Source organism: Schistocerca serialis, chromosome 7 (assembly GCF_023864345.2).
Source record: "Schistocerca serialis cubense isolate TAMUIC-IGC-003099 chromosome 7, iqSchSeri2.2, whole genome shotgun sequence".
Taxonomy (NCBI): Eukaryota; Metazoa; Arthropoda; class Insecta; order Orthoptera; family Acrididae; genus Schistocerca; species Schistocerca serialis.
In genome coordinates this window covers 520,918,428-520,938,207 of record NC_064644.1, presented here as the reverse complement: position 1 = coordinate 520,938,207, position 19,780 = coordinate 520,918,428, and the positions used below count along the sequence as shown (strand labels likewise).

General features: G+C 40.0%; 1 protein-coding gene across 1 annotated transcript in view; it reads left to right on the top strand.

Annotated features, from left to right (window-relative positions):
* The first annotated feature begins 60 nt into the window (after nucleotides 1–60).
* The window catches only part of LOC126412199 (cyclic AMP-responsive element-binding protein 3-like protein 1), a 73,690-nt gene continuing 53,970 nt past the window's right edge, over nucleotides 61–19,780 (top strand). The window contains exons 1-2 of the mRNA XM_050081681.1: nucleotides 61–561; nucleotides 645–1,020. Of these exons, the coding sequence (XP_049937638.1) occupies nucleotides 439–561; nucleotides 645–1,020 (499 nt within the window). The 5' untranslated portion in view covers nucleotides 61–438. The remainder of the gene's footprint in view (nucleotides 562–644; nucleotides 1,021–19,780) is intronic.

The window sequence follows — 19,780 nt, the reverse complement described above, 5'->3', positions numbered from 1 at the left end:
AGAGCATTTTTGTCCAATAGGAAACCTGCAAGTGTGACTTCTGCAAAGGAGTATGGAAAAAAGAAGTGACGTAATTTGTTCCACGCTGGAAGTTGTGTGAAGTGTATTCGAAATGTTGACAACATATTGCTTTTGTGAATATAATTATGTTGTATTTTAGTGTTATGATTATTTCCAGAAGATCTATTGCGTGAACTTATGTTGTTCTGTTTTATGTAGGGTTATTCCATGAATAATTACTCCTGTCACGCATTTTCTGCTTAAGTCAATTTTTGTAGGAACACCCCCTTGTCACATGTAAACATACTTTCTTTTTATGGTATTAAGTTAGAAGACATTTAATAACAACGGGTTATGAACTTAATATATTGTGTTTTACCTGTATCAAAGTGAATTTCACTGCATCTATATTAAGTACGTTTGAAAATTAGTCTCATAATGGCATTACCATCAGACATAAGCCTGATGGACTACTTATTTGAAAGAGAAGATCCGGTTTTGACAATAAGTGATAAGGCATCGGCCTTCAAAAATGAGCCAAAATGCTATGACAATTTGTCAGTGAGTCAACTTTTTTCCATGACGGTTTTCTTGATATATCTTGAAAATTGTTGGACAGTTTTTAGAGAAAATTTTATTTACAGGGTACAAGTTGGCCTTCAGAACAAGATGTAAATGACGACCTTATAGAGTCAATATTAAAATTAGAGGATCATCCGTTCAATATCCTGGAGTGTGATGATCTATTAACAGACCCATCTGTTATGGACAGTTCAGTGCCAGGTAGCAGTTCCTCGGACAGTGGAATGTCAAGTGATCAACGTCTGTCACCACCTTTACCAGATGTTGAAGAACAAGTTGAAGTAGTGGGACGAGAAAACTTTGCAGCTTCTCATATTTTAGATTTTGATGAACATACCACACCTCCACCAGTTGGTGAAGAGATTGTGCTAGATTCCTCAGACACAAACATCAATCTTGATGCTGAAGTTGAAGATCCTACAGCCTTCATAAGTTTTGGTGAGTTCGCATTACCTATTTGAAACTTCTTGGTTACATTTCCACGGCACTGTTACCTTATGACATGCACATCGCTTTCAGAGAAGACTTGTTTTGTATAAATTGATGCATAACAACAAGAAGAGAGAATATATATGAATATGGCACATATATGATACTTCATTTTCATTGTGTGTAGAATGCTTCATGGCATAATTCATACCAATTTTGTTTTGTGGAACAACTTAATGTTTCATACAGACATTTCATATTCCATCTCTCTGCACTTGCATGAAACAGAATAGGCATTATAGACAATAAGGACATTATATCATTTTACGCAATCATAGGCTTGCAGTCTGATATCGTGTGTGAACACACAGAAATCGTAGAACTTATTTAATTTGACACAGTATTTGTCAAAGAATTGATGTGATTAAGAAAAAGAGTCATAATTATTGATTAGCAAGTAATAGGGAATGTCCGTGATTTAAATTAAGAGTCATTCCACGTGAAAGGGACTAGGGGTCCCCACTCAACCCTCTCCATATCTAATGAAATTTGGTGTGAACATTCTACATGGTCTTCAATGGTTATACAGCAAATTTCAGTCCAGTATCTCCAGTGGTTGAATTTTTAGGAGTTTTTAGAGAGAGGCTACACATCTTTGCATCACATACGAAGGTGCAAATGTGCAAAGTTCGCCGGGCTTTTTTAAAAGTTATAGCAGACATTAGGTCATTTGCTTTAATATACATAGACAACTGTTTATGCTGAATCTCACCATGGCAGAAATTATGGGTTTAGCCACACCAAAATACAGATATAAGCCTCTAAAGTGACAAAAAAATTCAGTGCACTGTTCCAAGAGCCAAAATTTGACTGACCATTGCTACTTTTCATATGGACCAATCACACCAAAACTTCAGAGGGTTATTCCTACCTGTGATTTCTATATATGGATCAAATTTGATTAAGAGGATGCCTACATGAAAAGATATGCTTCTCCAAAATTGTCCAAAATTTTCTATGTGCAAATTTTAGGGTATTTTTGGGAGGCAATATCTCAACTGTGTCCTGTTCAATCCTTTTTTTCTTGCTACAGCTGGAAAGAGGATGCTTTGAGCTTTGCAAGCTATATTGTTTAATTTCTGGATTTTGCATTTTGATGAGTAAGAATACCTTTCAAAAGTTATTATTTTAGCAATTCGAGAAGATTGAAAAGTGAAATATTTTGCTGATTAAGTTCCATAATTGATTTTTTATTCCAGTATGTAAATCAGTTTCAAACATTAATTTAACACATGTCATAAAAACAAGTGTAATACACTACACATCAAATTTGCAAAACAAAAATGCTGAGAGTCAATTCCATTTTTGGTTAAACAGTTCAGTTTTGTCAAGGGCAGATTGTGGATAACAGTATTGGGGTCGACAGAAGCGTCCGATCCAACGCGTTGGCTTTGACCCGTGACGTAAGGGTGTTGTCATGTGTGACGTCATGACGGCGCGGAGTTTGGTTTGAGTATGGCTGTCTCCAGTTCTGTTTTATCTTATTTTATTTACTTTTCTGATCTGTTCGTTCTATCTCGTGAGATTTTTTTTTTTTTTTTTAATTTAAAAACACTTATTACTTATTTTAATTATCTGTTTCCTCGAATTTCTGTTTTAGTTTATTATATTTATCTTTCTGATCTGTTCCTTCTATCCCGTGAGATTTTTTTTTTAAAAAGACAAAAAACACTAATCAGCTACTGAAGCATCTTTATCTTCTATGGGTTGCAGGGGTTACGACCCCTGGGGAGGTGGGTGGGTCTTCATGCATGGCTGTCTTCACTTACACGTTGTAGCTATGCAAGGCGTCTAAATTTGTTTATATTTAGTTTGCCTCCCCACCCAAAACACCCCATTTCCCGCGCTTGTCCCGTTAGTGTCATTAGGCTTCTTGCGGAAAGTGTGTGTTTGTTTTTGTTTCCGCCATATTTGTGACGTCATGGGTCAAAGCAGACGGGTGGGATCGGACACTTCTGTATTTCCCTGTATTGTCTACCTGATGATGATGTTGATGGTGCTTCTAAAGTCAAGAAAATATGTTGCTCAGGAATCCAGCAGGTACCTTTAGCAGCTGGCCAGTGGGAGGAACGAGTAGAGCCACGTGGGACCATAAAGCTGATGAGGACATCTTGTTGTTAATGTGAAACTTCACAAACATTTCCAACCCACCAAAAATTGTCATACGTACATGCAACATATTGTCCTGGTTGTAAACTTGCAATCGAGATTGCTGGAGTTTCTTCATCTGCTTCGAAGGCATGAACTGTGAATGCTGTAGCATCACTGGAAACTCTGCTTACTCTGAGTTGATTACAATTAATTGGCTTAAACTGGTGATTTTCTCTTGTTCCAGGTATTGTATGTCCCATGGCAAACCTTGTTTCTTGATCAGGCTGGATTTTTTCAATCTGTTCTTTTGGTACATAAAAAAACTTTATGCCTGGAATACTAACATCACAGAATTTAAATAAATCATATGGAGTCAATATTTGGTTATCTAAGGGCCTCTGCAGATTAGCATAGGCTGCTAGTATTTTTGCTGTTCCCCCAGTGCCATCACAAGGTGATTTACCGTGGATTGTTTAAAAAAAATTCCGTTCAGTAGTGATGCCAAAATTCTTTTTGTGCAGACATAAATTGATGAAATTTTTTAAGTTCTTGTAGGCCTACTGGGCAACTGAACCATCATTAAAGTAACACGTGTTCTTAATGTTTTCAATCTTTGTCTTTAAATATGCTATTAACTTTATTTGAAAGGCATGAACAGCAGTGGTTTCATGACAGAGACAGTTGCTGATCATACAAATGCTAATACGCTGATATTCTTTGTCCCCAAAATACACAACAAATGGATGTAATGTGGCCTGCTTATTCTCCCAATGAAATCCTTGCACTACATCTTGAACAACAAGTGAATAATTCTTATCAAAGTCTATCAATATAATTAATTAATTTCCTGCAAGATTTCTTTCTAGCTGCTTAAGGTATAAACTTTGGTGTTTTGACACAAAATGATGGCTTCTCAAATTGGTAATTTTCAAAATTAGTACCTCCATGAAATCTTCAGCAGTTCTCCGACGTATCTGTAATGTATCTCTGTCAGTATGGACCTATTGCTTGTATTCTACTGTTTCTTCAGGATTATAGTCTTTAAAAGCATCTTCATGAAAAGCCTCTAGTTGGATTTTTCCTGTACATTCCTCGCGACCTGACAATGCTGCAGCATACAGTCTTTTGTTTCCAAACTGCATACAGTTTTTTTTTTTTTTTTTTTTCATCAAATCCTTGTAGTCAACTTGGACGGATGTTGCTGAAGCCAAGATTAATTTGACAAATTGCACATACTACACTGAATGTGATCCAGAAGCACCAACTGTAGTACACCGTTTCAGCCTGAGCGCACAAAATTTTGAGAAGCTCAGTTGATTTCCATATTGTTTACAATAAACAGTGAACATTTCTTTCAGGTTACAAAGGAGCAGGCGTTTCTGCTTGTGAACCGTTTCCCCATTTGTTCTTATTGCAACACAATCCTTTTTCCCAGGACATCAGCGAGAAAACTCATCGTCTTAAAAAAAAAGTGAGGACATTTTGTTTTACTTCCTCACTGAGCTTTTTTCCTTTTCAGTTTGCAGGTGTTACCAAAATCCCATCTTCCATCTTTAGTTTCCTAGCCTTCTTCACCTTTTTAGTTGAAACAGCAAATTCTTTAGCCATTTTTTTCAATAGTCGAGCTATTTGGGGCCAGGCTCAAAATTTGAAATTTACTGCAATTATTTGAAGTCTGAACCTTAATCTTAAGTTCTTCAATTAAGATGTCCATATCTTTACAGTTTGGGCACTCTTCTGTTTGTATTTGAGCAGTATCTACTTGGCTCACACCAGCAGCTGTGGCAATTACTTTAGCTATGCTGCCTTGGGTTTTCAGAAATTTGTTCTTTATGTTTCCCATTGAATCCCTTTTGCTGATCCGTTGAAGCTTTAATGGTGACTCACCAAGTGATGGTAATGAAGTATGAGCAGTAAAGGAAGCATCAGCAACATCCAGATCTTCAGTGGATGATGATTCTTGCTTACTTTGGGGGATGATTCTTTGTGGGCCACTTCTTGTCTACATTTGGTACAAATTTTCTGACCAGATTTAAAAACTTCATTAGTCAGTAATGTTAATGCATCAGACATTGCAATGCTTACTGGTGTTAAAGCCTTCTAGATTTCGTTTTTCTTTACCAAACGGCTTGCAGCAAGTTTTGTGCAGGAATTGAAATTTTGTCATCAACAAGGCATTATGGTATAGACAAATTTGGGCAACTTCAGTAAACTCAAGCCCAGACCTACATTGTAGAAGCTCTCTGTCCACTGGTGACATTTCCTTAACTGATCGTAGTTGATTTTTCCCACAATATAATGTTGATGACTTATGACAGTCAGCTCCATCTGATCCACCAAAGTAGCAGAGTGCAAAGGTCTCTTGGTTCATTTTATACAATAGTTTATTAACCTATAACAAGCCGTTTTGAAAGCTTATTAATATACTGGTTTGAAGCATAGCAGATTCAGATTTGTTTGTATAAAAAATATACAAATCAACATATCAAAACATATTGTTTTAGAGCTTACCTTCAGCTATAACAACTATTGTTTATTCAAACACTCAGTATTCAGCACTAAGATTGTACAATGTCAACACCAACAATTACACTGTACAGAAGACTGATACTGTGAAAACTGCCAGTAAAGAAAGCAACAATTGAAAGTGGTGATTCAGCAATGTATCACTGCTGCAAGAATAGAGCCTTACAAAAATATTGCTGCTTCATAATGCTGATATAAACTGGCTGACAATGCATATATGCACTACCATGCATTGTAGGGTTAAAACGTTCCAAAGCAAGATAGCTTTCTGTCATGATCTTCTAGATTTTATAATCTGAAGAGCATTTTCTGAGGTTTTACTATATTTGTACTCTATACTGGAAAATAATGTAAAACACTTCTTATTAGCATAGTTACATCCCCTAAACCACAGGCAAATTGTACTATTAAAAGACACTACAATTACACTTTTTTTTTTATTTACAACTTCAAACTGTATTAATTTTTTGTATTTATTGATAATTCATTTTTCATACTTTTGATAGGTATTCTTACTTATCAATGCGCAAGAGCCAGAAATTAAACAATATTATGTTTAGGTGTGGCTAAATCCCTATTTTTTGCTGGGATGTGATTCAGCATAAAAAGTTGTCTATGTATATTAAAGCAAATGATCAAATGTCTGCTAGAACTTTTTAAAAATGCGTAGCAAAGTTGGCACGTTTGCACATTTGTATGTAATACAAAGATGAGTAGCCTCTCCTTAAAAGCCCCCAAAAATTCAACCACAGAACATACTGGCTGAAATTTGCTGTCTAACCATCAAAGACCGTATAGAACCTTCACACCAAATTTCATTAGATTTGGAGAGGGTCGAGTGGGGACACTTTTTAATATTAGTCCCCTTGGCATGGAATGACCCTTAAGAAAAACACCTATTTTAACTGTGTAGCTCAACTTGCTTCCACCAAATAACAATATCACCTTACCACACAGCTAGAGCTTAAAATTGAACTCAACATGTCAGTCTTGTGTATCTTGCACACATGAAGCATTTCCAGAGGTGACAGTAATGTTAAATGGAAAAAAAACTCCAAAGTAGAACTGGACTCTTTCATTTTATTACTTGACACTTGCATTCACAGTCATCAAGAAACGTATTGTTTTACGGAAAAAGAGCAGTATATCTTTGACCTGTATAGGGAATCTGGGAGCCACTCAGAACTGTAGTTTGCGGTCATAATGGCATTGATGGGGAAAAGATTTTGTTACGTAAGTGTAGTTAAGCGTTGAGAATTCATGTAGCTTCACGGCTTTGGAGACTGGGCCAAAAGCATACAGGTGACTCCACAAAATCATATGTGGCCTGAAAGTATGAGAAAGATACAACCTGTCAGTGTGTACATAAATGTACAAGACATAGCTAGAAATCCATTATGATTCCTATGAAAGGGCACAGCCGATTTCCTTTCCCATCTTTGAAATATTTGGAGCTTGTGCTCTTGTCTCTAATGACCTAGATGTTGACAAGATGTTAAATCCTAGTCTCCCTTCCATCCTATGGCTAGAAATGACAGCATTAAGATAACAAGGAAGGTGATTTGGCTTGCTGGTAGTCAAGGGAGAAAAAAAATGTAAAATGTTTCAACTCTTCTTAGGCAGTTAATACTACCTTATTAGTATTTTGAAGTCAAGGACAGGACTCAGTGATGTATCTTGGGGTTTGAGATTACTTTGGAATGAACACAGAAGATTATTATATAATAAAAGCTGTCATACACAAAAGGCCTGTATTGACTGCCTTTGTTTAGCTTCAGTCTTAATTAGGCAGATACTCAGAAAAGGGTCATGCTGCTCACTGTGCTGTCAGTTTGCCGTGGTCTGTGACAATGAAGTGTGAATTTTCAATAAATGACTGTGGCATTCGTGCCAAAAGTGTCAATTGGTAGTTTTGGTTTTCTCAGTAGTTGTGTGGGGATGAAGACTGGTTGCTTAATCTGTTTAGCTATTTGTCGTTCTAACACTTGGTCTAGTTTTGGTGGTATTTTGAAACTTGTTCTGCATTTGGAAGGTCGTTATTGATTACATTTAAGAAATGGGTCAATACTTTGTAAATAAGAATAAATGAAAAATTCAACCCATACATATTAAGTGCTATCATTATTGGCACACATTGTTTTTTGTTGGGCAGCTTTGACTTTATGTGAATGTCTTTTAATAATTCAACACAATACCCAGTTACTGTTTCTTTACTTTCTTATTAATGGTTGACGCATTTTTGAGTTGTAGCTCAGTTTTCAACTGTGACCTTTATTTACAATTATGTTTGTTTCTGTTTTATTATTGTGTAGTGATTGAAATGAAAGAAGTTGTTAACTTTACACGTGATGGGATAAGCAGAGAGCTATTATTTTGATGAAAATTAATTGCACATTCCATGTTTGATTTTTGTGTGTCTGTGGGGGGGACTGATTACGTAATACAGAAATATTTCTGTTGTATTTATGACTGTATATTCATTATTTATGTCTGTGTGTTGTATGATCTATTGTCTGTGTATCTCTTGGCTCTCTAATAATATGCTGAATTTTGTGGAGGTGGTTTGGATGTTGCAGAATGTGAGCTATTTAGCAATGTCTGCCACATTGTGTGTGCTGTTATAATACGTGTGCAGCTGGAGATTTATGTTGTATATTTAACCGTAAGGATGCCTTGTGTTTATAGTAGTGTATGTCAAATTAGTATTTTTTGTTAGCTAGGTCAAAATGGTTATTAAGAATGTTTTGATAGGAAATGAGTATGTGATCTTATGTTTCTAGTCCTTCGATGAACTCTATTTTCTTGCCTTTTCTAGGTGTGTGGAATATCTACAAGTTATTTTAATTCTCCATTCACATGAGTATTTTAGGATTAGTATTAGTAATTAAAATATATCTCCTTTCAACAAAAATCTAAATATATAGGTACAGAGATTTATAGTTTCTGTCTGTTACCTGGCTAGCTGCAGATATTTTTTTTAATTTGTGTAACAACTAATAATGTATAACTAATAATACTAATAATAATAATAATATGACTGGTAGTAATAATACAGATGAGTATTTATAAGTGTAAAAAAAATTTTTTTTTGAAAGATACCATTGTAATCAAGTAAATATTAACCTACTAAAAACAGATAAACAGCAGCTGTGTAGTAAAACTATACAGCAGCAGATTCCTTACTATCTTCCTCCATTAAATTTAGATGGCGTAAGTGTGGATAGCATTAAGCAAGTAACTGAATAATAACAGTTAGTACTATGGCACTAACAAGGCACTCGTGACACAATAAAACAAGAGAGGAACATTTCATTACTATTATTACTACTACTACTACTACTACTACTACTACTATCATCTCCCCCCCCCCCCCCTCCCCCCTTCTGAGACTTGGGGATTGTAAGTGAAATGTCAAAATACCCCACATCATGTCAGATTGGTATGAATAAATATACCCTTGTGTACATAATACATATACATATTTCAAAACAAATAGACAAAATCTGACAACAGTTGAGTTTCAAATATCAGATAAGTCAGAGGATACTCAAACACCATTTTGGGATTGATGATCCAATGGGCCCACAGCATTGAAGATAGCTCTTAGAGGCATTATGTAATGAAATCCAAATTTGCTGCTATACGAGTTTAGTTTCAAATAGATTGTCATCTTCAGACCATCTGCAAAAGTTACATAATATTGTATTTTATTTTTTGTAATGTTTGTTATTGTATTTTCAGGTACACAAACTTTGTCCTTATGTCCATATATCATCAGTTGTTGCTATCACTGTATTCTGTTGCAACATGATGTAGATTTAGGACATTTATGTTATAAGCTGTTTTGCAGTTTGTTGCTGTTGTTAATCATCATTTCTCATAATTTTTATAAATTGACTTTTTACTGTCAAATTTGGCAGATTGCTAAATATTACAGTTATTACAGTTGCTATGATGTGTTTGTGTTATCATTTTGGGCTGCATGATGATTTTTGTAATTGATGTGTCTGTGGGTGTGTATTTGGTTGGAAATTCAATAAAATTTTGCATGAAATACATCAAAAGATAACAGATAGACACAAACAGAACCCACAGACACATCAATTACACAGATCATATATGCACCCAAAGCAATTATATCAACACACTATAACAACTGTAACCATATAGCATCTTTGGACAACTGTCAATCTGCCAAATCTGATGATAAAACATCAAATTATAAAAAATTATGAGAAAGAGCGATTAACAGCAGCAGAAAACCGCAAGACTACTTACGTTATAAGTGTCCCAAATTTACACTGCACTATAACAAAATACAGAGTGGCAGCGACCACGGATGATGTATGAATGGAAGCACAAAATCTGTATATCTGAAAATATGATACCCAACATTATAGTAAAATGAAATTAGATATTATGTAGCTTCCGCAGATGGTCTGAGGATGGGAATATAGTCTAAATGGATTCATCATAGTAAAACACTAACCTCCTATATCAACAATTTAGATTTAATTAAATAACGTCTCTAACATTTTGGGAGCACAGTGGTAAGATAAAGAATGATATAAACCTAAAGGGCACTGTTGAAGAGATGGAGTAAAAACTTCACAAACTAATACACTTATTAACCATCTTCTAAAAAACCAGCAAATCTGTATGAAGCCATCTATCATAGGCACCATTATATGAGAGGGGTTTTCAAAAGAAAAGATATGGAACAAAACTGTGGGTATAATTGAAGTCTTTATTCAAAAGTAATCACTGGAAGTCTGAGCACAACTATACCACAGCTCTACAAGCCGAAGAATTCCCTGTTCCCAGAAGTCCTGTGGCTGTGAAACAAGCCAGTCCTCCACTGTGTCCTTCAGTTCATTGTCTGATGTGAAGCACTTTGCTTTTTTTTTTAATGGACCAAACGCATGGAAGTCGCTGGAGGCATGTGCGGCTGCAAGTGGATGCTCAGGCTGCTCCCACTTGAAGTTGGTCATTATGCTTTGTGTGACCTTGGAGACGTTTGGACATGTGTTATCATGGAGCACAATCATTCCCTCCTTGAGCAGAGCAGATCAGATCAGGCCAGGCCATTTGCTCTCTACCAGTGTGGTTGTTACGATGTTTCGTACCTTTTCATTTCAGCACTTCTTATAATGACAAGATAGGCAGTCTGTTGTAACATTTCTTTCCAGCACATCAAAACATACACACATAAGAGGGGCTGAAGACAAAACCAGAAAAACAAGAGATGGTTTTCTTGTCCCTGCTATTTGTGAACATTATGCCATATGAAACTACATACACAGTTAATTTACAGAATACAGTCAGTGTGGTCTAACCCTTCAGAACCAAAAGAATGACTAAATGTACAGAAAATGATTGTATGACCTAAAGGCCCAGTGTCAATGGAAAACAATTTAATTATCTTTATAAAAAGCAATAGACCTTATCAAAGAATACTCATATAACTTAAGAATCACTAACCACTGTATCGCAAAATGTGGTAAAAGACATGAAACATTTTGCTATAGCCACTGCATGGATCACCTGTACATAATACTGTATTATATATTCTAAATACATCGTAACTGGTATCTTAGTGTAAGTGAAATAATATAATGGAAGCACAAAGTCTGTGGAAAAATATTTCATTATATACATAATGCCAAACAATAAGGCTGTTGTTTGACAAACAGTAATAGGAGGTAGTATGAGTGTGGCGCAAAGGAAACAGAAGTAGAGAATGTTACAGCAAATTAATACCAGTCACATAAGTAATTTAATACAAACAAACAATTAGTAACTTACTCAAATAAAAATAAGAAAACGCCATGTGCTGTAATCTGCCATTGTAAGATAATCAGTCATATGACACCTTTAAAAAATATTTGACATCAAGATTTGCCTGTCCTAAACAAGGAATCTGCATGACGTGGAACACAATGGTCAGCAGAAGCACTCCGTAATAATTATACCAAAGTTAATGGTTTGACATTGGGCTTATGTAAATATGCCAAACTGTTTTAAATAAATCACTGAAATTATTTAAGTAATTCCTATTTTTAAAAATAAATCAGTATGTTCATTGAAAATTTTATCTGGTATTTAAGCGTATTGGAGAGCATTTCTGTTTAGTCAAGCAAAGTCATGCCTACACCCTTAAGGGCTTTGTGTAGCAATTCTGTTTGGTCTCTCATATTACCAAACAAGAGCTTGTGAATTTTTGAATGTGTCCCTCAAGTTAAATTGTTATTTTCATAGGTGTGCTCTTTGGACCTAGTTTTAAGCTTTCTCCCCATATGACTTATGTAGAAACTGTCACACTGCAGACATTTTATTTTATAAACACTTGTGTGGTCATATATGGATTCATTCTTAATAGTATATTGTAACTTTGGACCGAGATTATTGCCAGTCTCAAAGGAGACAGTGATGATACTTTTCTAAATAATTGCTTATTTTTCTCTGAAACTAATACAAAATGTGGAAGGGGCAGCATATCCAATTTTCTCTCTGTCATTTATTTTCTACAATGTAATTTTGTTTGAGGCTGCCATTTCTTTTACTTTAATGTCCTCCTTACACAACCTGTCTACAAAAAAAATGGTTTATAACCATTTTGCACAGCTATGTGTTGTAATATAGTAAGATCAACACTAACATTGTCATCTTATAGCAATAATCTAACTGATCCTTTCAACATTTAGTGAAAAAGCGTATGCTTGTAGATAATGGGGTGGCAAGAATCGTTATATATAAAAACACCAGTGGCTTTAGGTTTACAAAAATTTTTGTAGTGAGGTTTTATTTATTTGTTTGTTTGTTTCTTACTCTGTTGGTCTGTCTGTGAAAGCTCACAAGAATGCAGTGTTGCCAATTCCCTTCCTCCTCCCTCAGCCCCAGTCTATATGACAGTTTGTGTTATCTTACTAAACAAATCAATTAATTATTAATGGCATCCGTCCATTCTTGAGGGATGATGGTGTAACATGCTTGGTTCAGAGTCTGCAGTGTCTGCTGTGGCTAAAAAGACCCACTCGAGAGTTGCAGTCCCTACTGCAGTTTGGACATGTGAAATTTGAGAGACTTCGAACAGAAGCCGCTCTGTCTCTTCGCTTTGTCCTCTTCCTGATTTGTTCCTGTGTGCGTTCGTCCTCTGAGAGCTTGATGCCATTGTGCACAGTTACTCGCCACTTGGCACGGTCATCTGCAATGATTTCCCAGCGACTTGGATTGATTCTGGCCTTGGTCAAGTCTCTCTTGCAGACTTGAAACGAAGATGCGGTCGTCCCACTGGCCTCACACCGTCCTGAAGTTCTCCGTACAGCAGTTGCTTCGGTATCCGTTCAGGATCCATGTGCCTGACATGTCCCAACCATCTTAGACGTCGATGACTCAGGAGTGCAAAGATGCTGGTTGTGCTTGCACGATGAAAGACTTCGGTGTTGGGTACTCTATCTCTCCAAGAGATCTGAAAGATCTTCTGGAGACAGTGGAGATGGAAGCTGTTGAGTTGAGATTCATGCTTAGAAAGAGTTGTCCATGTCTCACAGCTATAGAGAAGGGTGCTTATAACACAAGCATTGTAGACTTCTAATTTAGTTTTTGTGGTAAGCAGTCCGTTGTTCCATACTCTGTTTTTCAATCTAGCCATGACAGATGATGCCTTTGCGATTCTGTTAGTAATTTTAGTGTCCATGAACAAGTTGCTACATATTGTGAATCCTAAGTAGGTAAAGTCATCAACTAAATGGAGAGGATTGTCATCAGTGCTGATGGATGGAAGGTTGGTAGTGCTCTGTGCCATGATCTTAGTCTTTTGAAGGCTGATGAGTAGACCAAATTTTTCACAGGCATGTGATAATTTGTTAATTATATACTGCAGCTCATCTTCTGTGTTCGCTACTAGAGCTGAATCGTCCACATGTAACAACTCATGGATAACAGCTGTATTTACTTTGGTCTTGGCCTTGAGGCGAGCAATGTTGAAAAGATTTCCATCAGATCTCATATGTAGATACACTCCCTCCTCACAGTCTTTAACGGCAAATCTGAGAAGAAGGGAAAAGAAAATCCCAAATAATGTAGAAGCTAACACACACCCCTGTTTCACACTGCTATTAACAGGGAATGCTTCTGATGTTTTACCGTTGAAGCAGATTGTCGCTTGTGTTTTCTCATGGAAAGAGACAGTTATTTGTAGTAGTTTACGTGGGCATCCAATCTTCTGCAACAGTTTGAAAAGCCCATTTCTGCTAACTTAATCAAACACTTTAACAAGGTCAATGAAAGCAATATAAAGTGGCCTCTGCTGCTTACGACATTTCTCTTGTAGCTGTCTTAAGGAGAAGATCATATCTACAGTTGATCGGCCAGGCCTGAAGCCGCACTGAGATTTTGGGTAGATTCTGGAAGCTAAGATTTGTAATCACCTTAGGATTACTCTTGCATAGGCTTTCCTGGCTACACTTAGTAATAAAATGCCTCGGTAATTGTTACAGTCACTTCTGTTCCCTTTCTGTTTATGTAGAGTAACTATCTTCTAATTCCTCATACTCACTGGGACATAACCTTCTTCCCATCTGGTTGTGATAAGTGGATATAAATGTTTGAGAAGAACAGACTTGTTATACTTAATAACCTCTGCAGGGATCCCATCTTCACCTGGGGCCTTTCCGTTAGCAAGAGAATCTATTTCTCTACTGAGTTCTTCCATAGTAGGCATTGCATCTAGTTCTTCTATAACTGGCATTTGTTTGATGGCATCACATACATCCTTGCTAACTTCATTCTCGGCTGCATACAACTCGAGGTAGTGTTCAACCCAGCATTCTAGTGACTTCACCCCTCTTGGACTTCAGGGGAGCTGTTTTTCTGACAGTTGGTCCAATTGCTTTCTTAATACCATCGTACATTGCCTTAGCATCCCCAGAATCGGCCGCTTTCTGTATACCTGCACATAAATTCAGCCAGTAGTTATTTGCGCATCTCCTGGATATTTCCTGTGCCCTGTTCTTTGCTTTTTGTAGGTCATCTCAAGTTCTTTCATTTGGGTTTCTTTTGTAAGCAAGCAGGGCTTTCCGTTTAGCTTCAGTGACTGGTTCCATTTCTTCCAAATTTTGCTCATACCAGTCCTTATTTCTTTTTCCTTTTATTCCATAGGCCAATACTGCTGAGTTGTAGATTGCACCTGAGAGTTTTGCCCATTTCTTAAAACATTCCTCTCTGCTTGCACATTTCCTGGGAAATCACTTTCAAAATTACTGGCAAAATCCTGCTTTCTTTGTGTGTCATGAACATGATCTGTGTTGATACAGGGCTGACCTCTCAGTTTAGCATGGTAATATTTCTTAGGAGTAAGCCTCAGTGTGCACGCCACCAGGGCGTGGTCAGTGTTGCAATCAGCACTATGATAACTTCATGTCAGTAGCACATTTTTGAGACCAGTACGCCTAGCTATGACTAAGTCAAGTTGATGCCAGTGATGAGAGTGCGGGTGTCTCCAGGACACCTTGTGCTGATCCTTAAGCTGGAAATATGTGTTTGTAATGCAGAGTCCATAAAAGCAGCAAATTTCAAGCAATCTCTGACCATTTTCATTCATTTTTCCCACTTCATGATGTCCCAGGCAATTCGGCCATATGTCATTATCTGATCTAACTCTAGCATGAAAGTCCCCTAGAATATACAGTGTCTCGGTGCTAGGTACCTTGGCTATTCTGATGCTGGGTAAATCATGAAACAGATCCTTCTCTGCCCCCAGGGGCTCAGCATTCATTTGCTGGGTACGGGCTTGGCGACCCCGGGGTTCCTGAGCTGGGGACTGGTAAGCGCCGCCCGTCCCCTGTCACCGTAACCTCTGAGCATACTTCAGCGACCACCGTGCGGTGCGGCGGTGGAACGTTGTGTGTCTCAGGGAATGGGGATCTTGGCTTGACCGCCCGGATCGCGAGGATGGAATAAACCTCTATAAAAAAAACCTCAATCTCAAGGTGTGCTGCGCGCTGATGAGATGCATGGCTGTTGAGGTGGAACAGTCGATAGCGGGCAACCTCTGGGGAACCTGCCGCACCTCAGTTGTATAAGGCTTACCTAGGCACGCGGGGCTCTGTCTAGGTGGACTTCTAGTTCCCTAGCTGCTCGTGGGACCGCGATGGATCCTTCGAAATCCTCTTTTCTTCCTCCCAGCGGAAAGGGTGGGTCGCTGGAAGGTTCTAATACCCAGTCTCTTAAGAGGGCCCATGCAGTCAGTCCCCCTGACTCCGGCGCTTCTTTAACAAGTCCAGTCTAAGGTAATAGAATGCATTCTGGTAATCCGAATGTGTTTCTCATTGTGAAACGGAAGGAGGGTAGTTTCGAGAAGGTTTTGCCCTTCTATATACAAAAGGGATTGGAGGGAATCTGTGGCTCCTTAAAATCGGTGAAGCGCTTACGTAATGGGACCTTGCTAGTGGAAACTTCCACTTCCCAGCAAGCAACTAACCTCCGATCTGCTAAATGCCTTGGAGAGTATGCCATAGACACTGAACTGCACAGCACCTTGAACTACGCAAAGGTGTTGTGACATGCCGGGATCTAGTTGATATTCCCAAGGAAGAACTGCAACGTGAGTGGGCTCCAGAAGGTATCGTTGATGTCCAACACATCATGAAGAGGGTTGATGGCACTCTTCTCACATCAGACTCCTTTATTCTAACCTTCAGTAGCACAAAACTTCCAGAACATGTTAAAGCTGGCTCACTTCGCCTTAGTGTGAGGCCTTATTTCCCGGCCCCGATGCACTGTTTCAAATGCCAGCGCTTTGGGCATACCACCCTCGGCTGTAAAGGCGAAGCGACTTGTGGAAACTGTGGTCAGGCTGCTCATGAAGGAGTTGGTTGCTCGTCTCCGGCTAAATGTTTTAATTGCTCTGGGAACCACCCTGTTTGGAGTCAGGACTGCCGCATGTTTTTAGAGGAACGCAAGGTCCAGGAAATAAAAACGACCAAGCGTATCCCCTATGGTGAGGCCAAGAAGATTTATAAGTCGATGCAACCTCCCACATTTGCTACGTCTTTTGCATCCCTGGTACAGAAGCCTACTCCAAAAGTCGATGCCTCGACGCAGACTGAGGTGGTGAGTGTTGGCACTAACACCTGCAGCTGTCAGTGCACTTGCACCGCAGCCGGTGTTTCAGAGCCAGTAGCCCCTCCTCGAACGGCAGACAAAGGTACAGTGGCGAACTTGGTCCAGCCCCTCGCGCCTCCAACAGCTGAGGTTGTCCCCAAGCCCAGTGCGCCAATTACCACTCCCACATCAGCTCCCTCAAAGTCCACCAAACCACAGAAAGCTACTGTACAGCAGCAACAGCGGGTCAAATCCCGTGGTAAACCATCTGACCATGCGGATGTTGTTTTACGTGAGGCTTCATCTGACTCTTCCCCAGAGTTGATGGAGTACGATGTATGTGTGGGGCACTCATCTCGTCCCACGCCTGCCCCTCCACCTGCTGCGGTCTCCCCGCCCCATCGGAGAGACAGGATGAAGGTGCTACCCCCAACATAGATGGCTCCCATACTCCAGTGGAACTTGCAAGGGTTCAGGACGCATGTGGAGGAACTTCATCTACTTTCTCAGGGTAGACCACTGTGTCTCTGTCTCCAGGAGATGTATTTCCATCCATCATACTCCCCTGAGATACGAGGCTATACACTCCACAAAAAGGACGACCTGCGTGGAGAGAGAGCTAGAGGAGGCGTAGGTATTTTCGTCAGGACGGACTACCTCTCCTCGCCTCTCTCACTTACGACGACTCTACAGGCCGTCGCTGTGTCCGTGCACGTACGTCATCCATTGACTGTATGTTCACTTTACTTGCCCCCACATGATGCTCTTGATGAAGCGGCCCTCACCGACCTTCTTACACAGCTCCCCCAGCCATTCATTATTTGTGGTGATTTTAATGCCCACAATGTGCTTTGGGGCTCTGCAATTACCTGCCCCAGGGGTAGAGCGATTGAGAGGCTTCTCCTGTCATCCTGTGCCTACTTGCTCAATGGAGGACAGAGTACTCATTTCTGCACGGCGACTGGGTCGTTCTCTGCCATTGATCTCTCGCTTTGCTCTCCAGCTCTTGCCGCCAGTGCTCACTGGGAAGTGGTCGCTGACTTGCACGGCAGTGATCATTTCCCAATCTGGATTCACCTGCCAGATGGCGTGGGCCCCGAAAGGAGACCACCACGATGGGTGCTCAGTGGAGCTGACTGGACACTTTATAGCCAGTTGGCCCAATTCGAACACTGTGCTAATGTTGAGATGTGGGTGGATCATATTACCAACACGGTCCACCACGCCACTGCAGCATCCATTCCACAGGCCACCGGAAAAGGCCACCTGTGCCTTGGTGGAGTGCCGACTGCCGCTCTGCAATCAGGACCAGGCGTGTGGCTCTGCGTCGGTTCAAGTGTCGGCCGACTGCTGAGAATCTTGTGCCTTTCGGGTGGCGAGGGCAAGATGTCGCCGCATTATTCGTGAGAGCAAGAAGAGGTCGTGGCAAACGTTCCTGAACACTATTAATCGTTCCACCAAAAGTTCCATTGTGTGGGAGACCGTCCGGAGAATTTCTGGCAGAGGAGGGAGGTGCCCCATAGCTGCTGTAATGACTAACGGCACTCTCCACACGGATCCGCGAGCCATTGCCCAGACTATGGCAGCGTATTTTGCCACAGTTACTGCAACAACCAGTCAGGATCCAGGTTTCCAGCACCAAAGAGCGGTTGCTGAGAGATGTAGTCTGAACTTCCAGTCCACCTCTCATGAAGTTTACAACTGCCCATTCTCTAAGTGGGAGCTGGATTCTGCATTGTCTGGGGCTCGTGACACATCCCCTGGTCACGACAGGATCCATTACAGTATGCTATGGCACCTCACAATGCGCAACAGAGAACTCCTCCTCGCACTTTTTAATGACATTTGGGCGTCGGGTCACTTTCCTGACGCGTGGCGTGAGGCAGTTTTAATCCCTTTTTTAAAACCTGGGAAAGACCGCACGAGCCCAAGCAGCTACTGTAGTATTGTCACTAGTTGCATAGGGAAGACCTTGGAGCGGATGGTCAACCGCCGCCTTCTCTGGATGTTAGAATCCCGGCAACTCCTTAGTCGCTTTCAGTGTGGGTTCAGGAGGTTTCGTTCCACCTTCGATAACCTTACCCTCCTGGAGGCGGCTATACAACAAGCTTTCCTCCGCCGTCATCACCTTCTAGGTGTATTTTTCGACATCGAGAAGGTCTACGATACCACTTGGAGGCGTCTCATCCTGGCGCAGCTTCACGAATGGGGTTTTTGTGGTTGTCTTCCTCTTTTTATTCAGTCTTTCCTTTCGCCGCGATATTTTAGATACCGAATTGGTGACGTCCTGTCTGATCGCTTTGAGCAGGAGAATGGTGTCCCTCAGGGTAGCGTTTTAAGTGTGACTCTGTTTGCCATCGCTATTAATAGCATTACGTCCATAGTGAAAAGTCCTGTCCAGTGTTCTTTGTTTGTGGATGATTTCTCTTTGTTCTGCTCTTCTTCAAGCCTTGCAACGACAACTCGTCAGTTGCAACTTACGATTAGGCGTTTGGATGACTGGGCGCAGAAGAGTGGATTTAAGTTTTCCACCGAGAAGTCTGTATGTGTTCTTTTTAACCGTTCTCGTTCGATTTTAACATTTCCTGAGTTGCGCTTGAGGGACACTATTCTTACTTTTACAGACACGGTGAGATTTCTGGGGCTCATTTTTGACTCGAGGCTCATGTGGTTACCTCATCTTAAAGACCTGAAACGGCGGTCGCTTCAGGCTTTAAGTATTTTAAAATGTCTTAGCCACAGTACATGGGGAGCTGACAGGACTTGTCCGCTCCAGTTTTACAGGGCGTTTGTGCGATGTCGGCTCGATTATGGGTGCACGGTGTATGGGTCTGCGAGGCCTTCGTACTTAAAGATTTTGGACGTTGTCCACCATGAAGGGCTTCGGTTGGCCACTGGGGCATTCCGAACTAGCCCCATACCAAGCCTCTGTGCAGAGGCAGGTGAACCGCCACTTCATATGCGGCGACGGCTACTTACAGTACGCCAG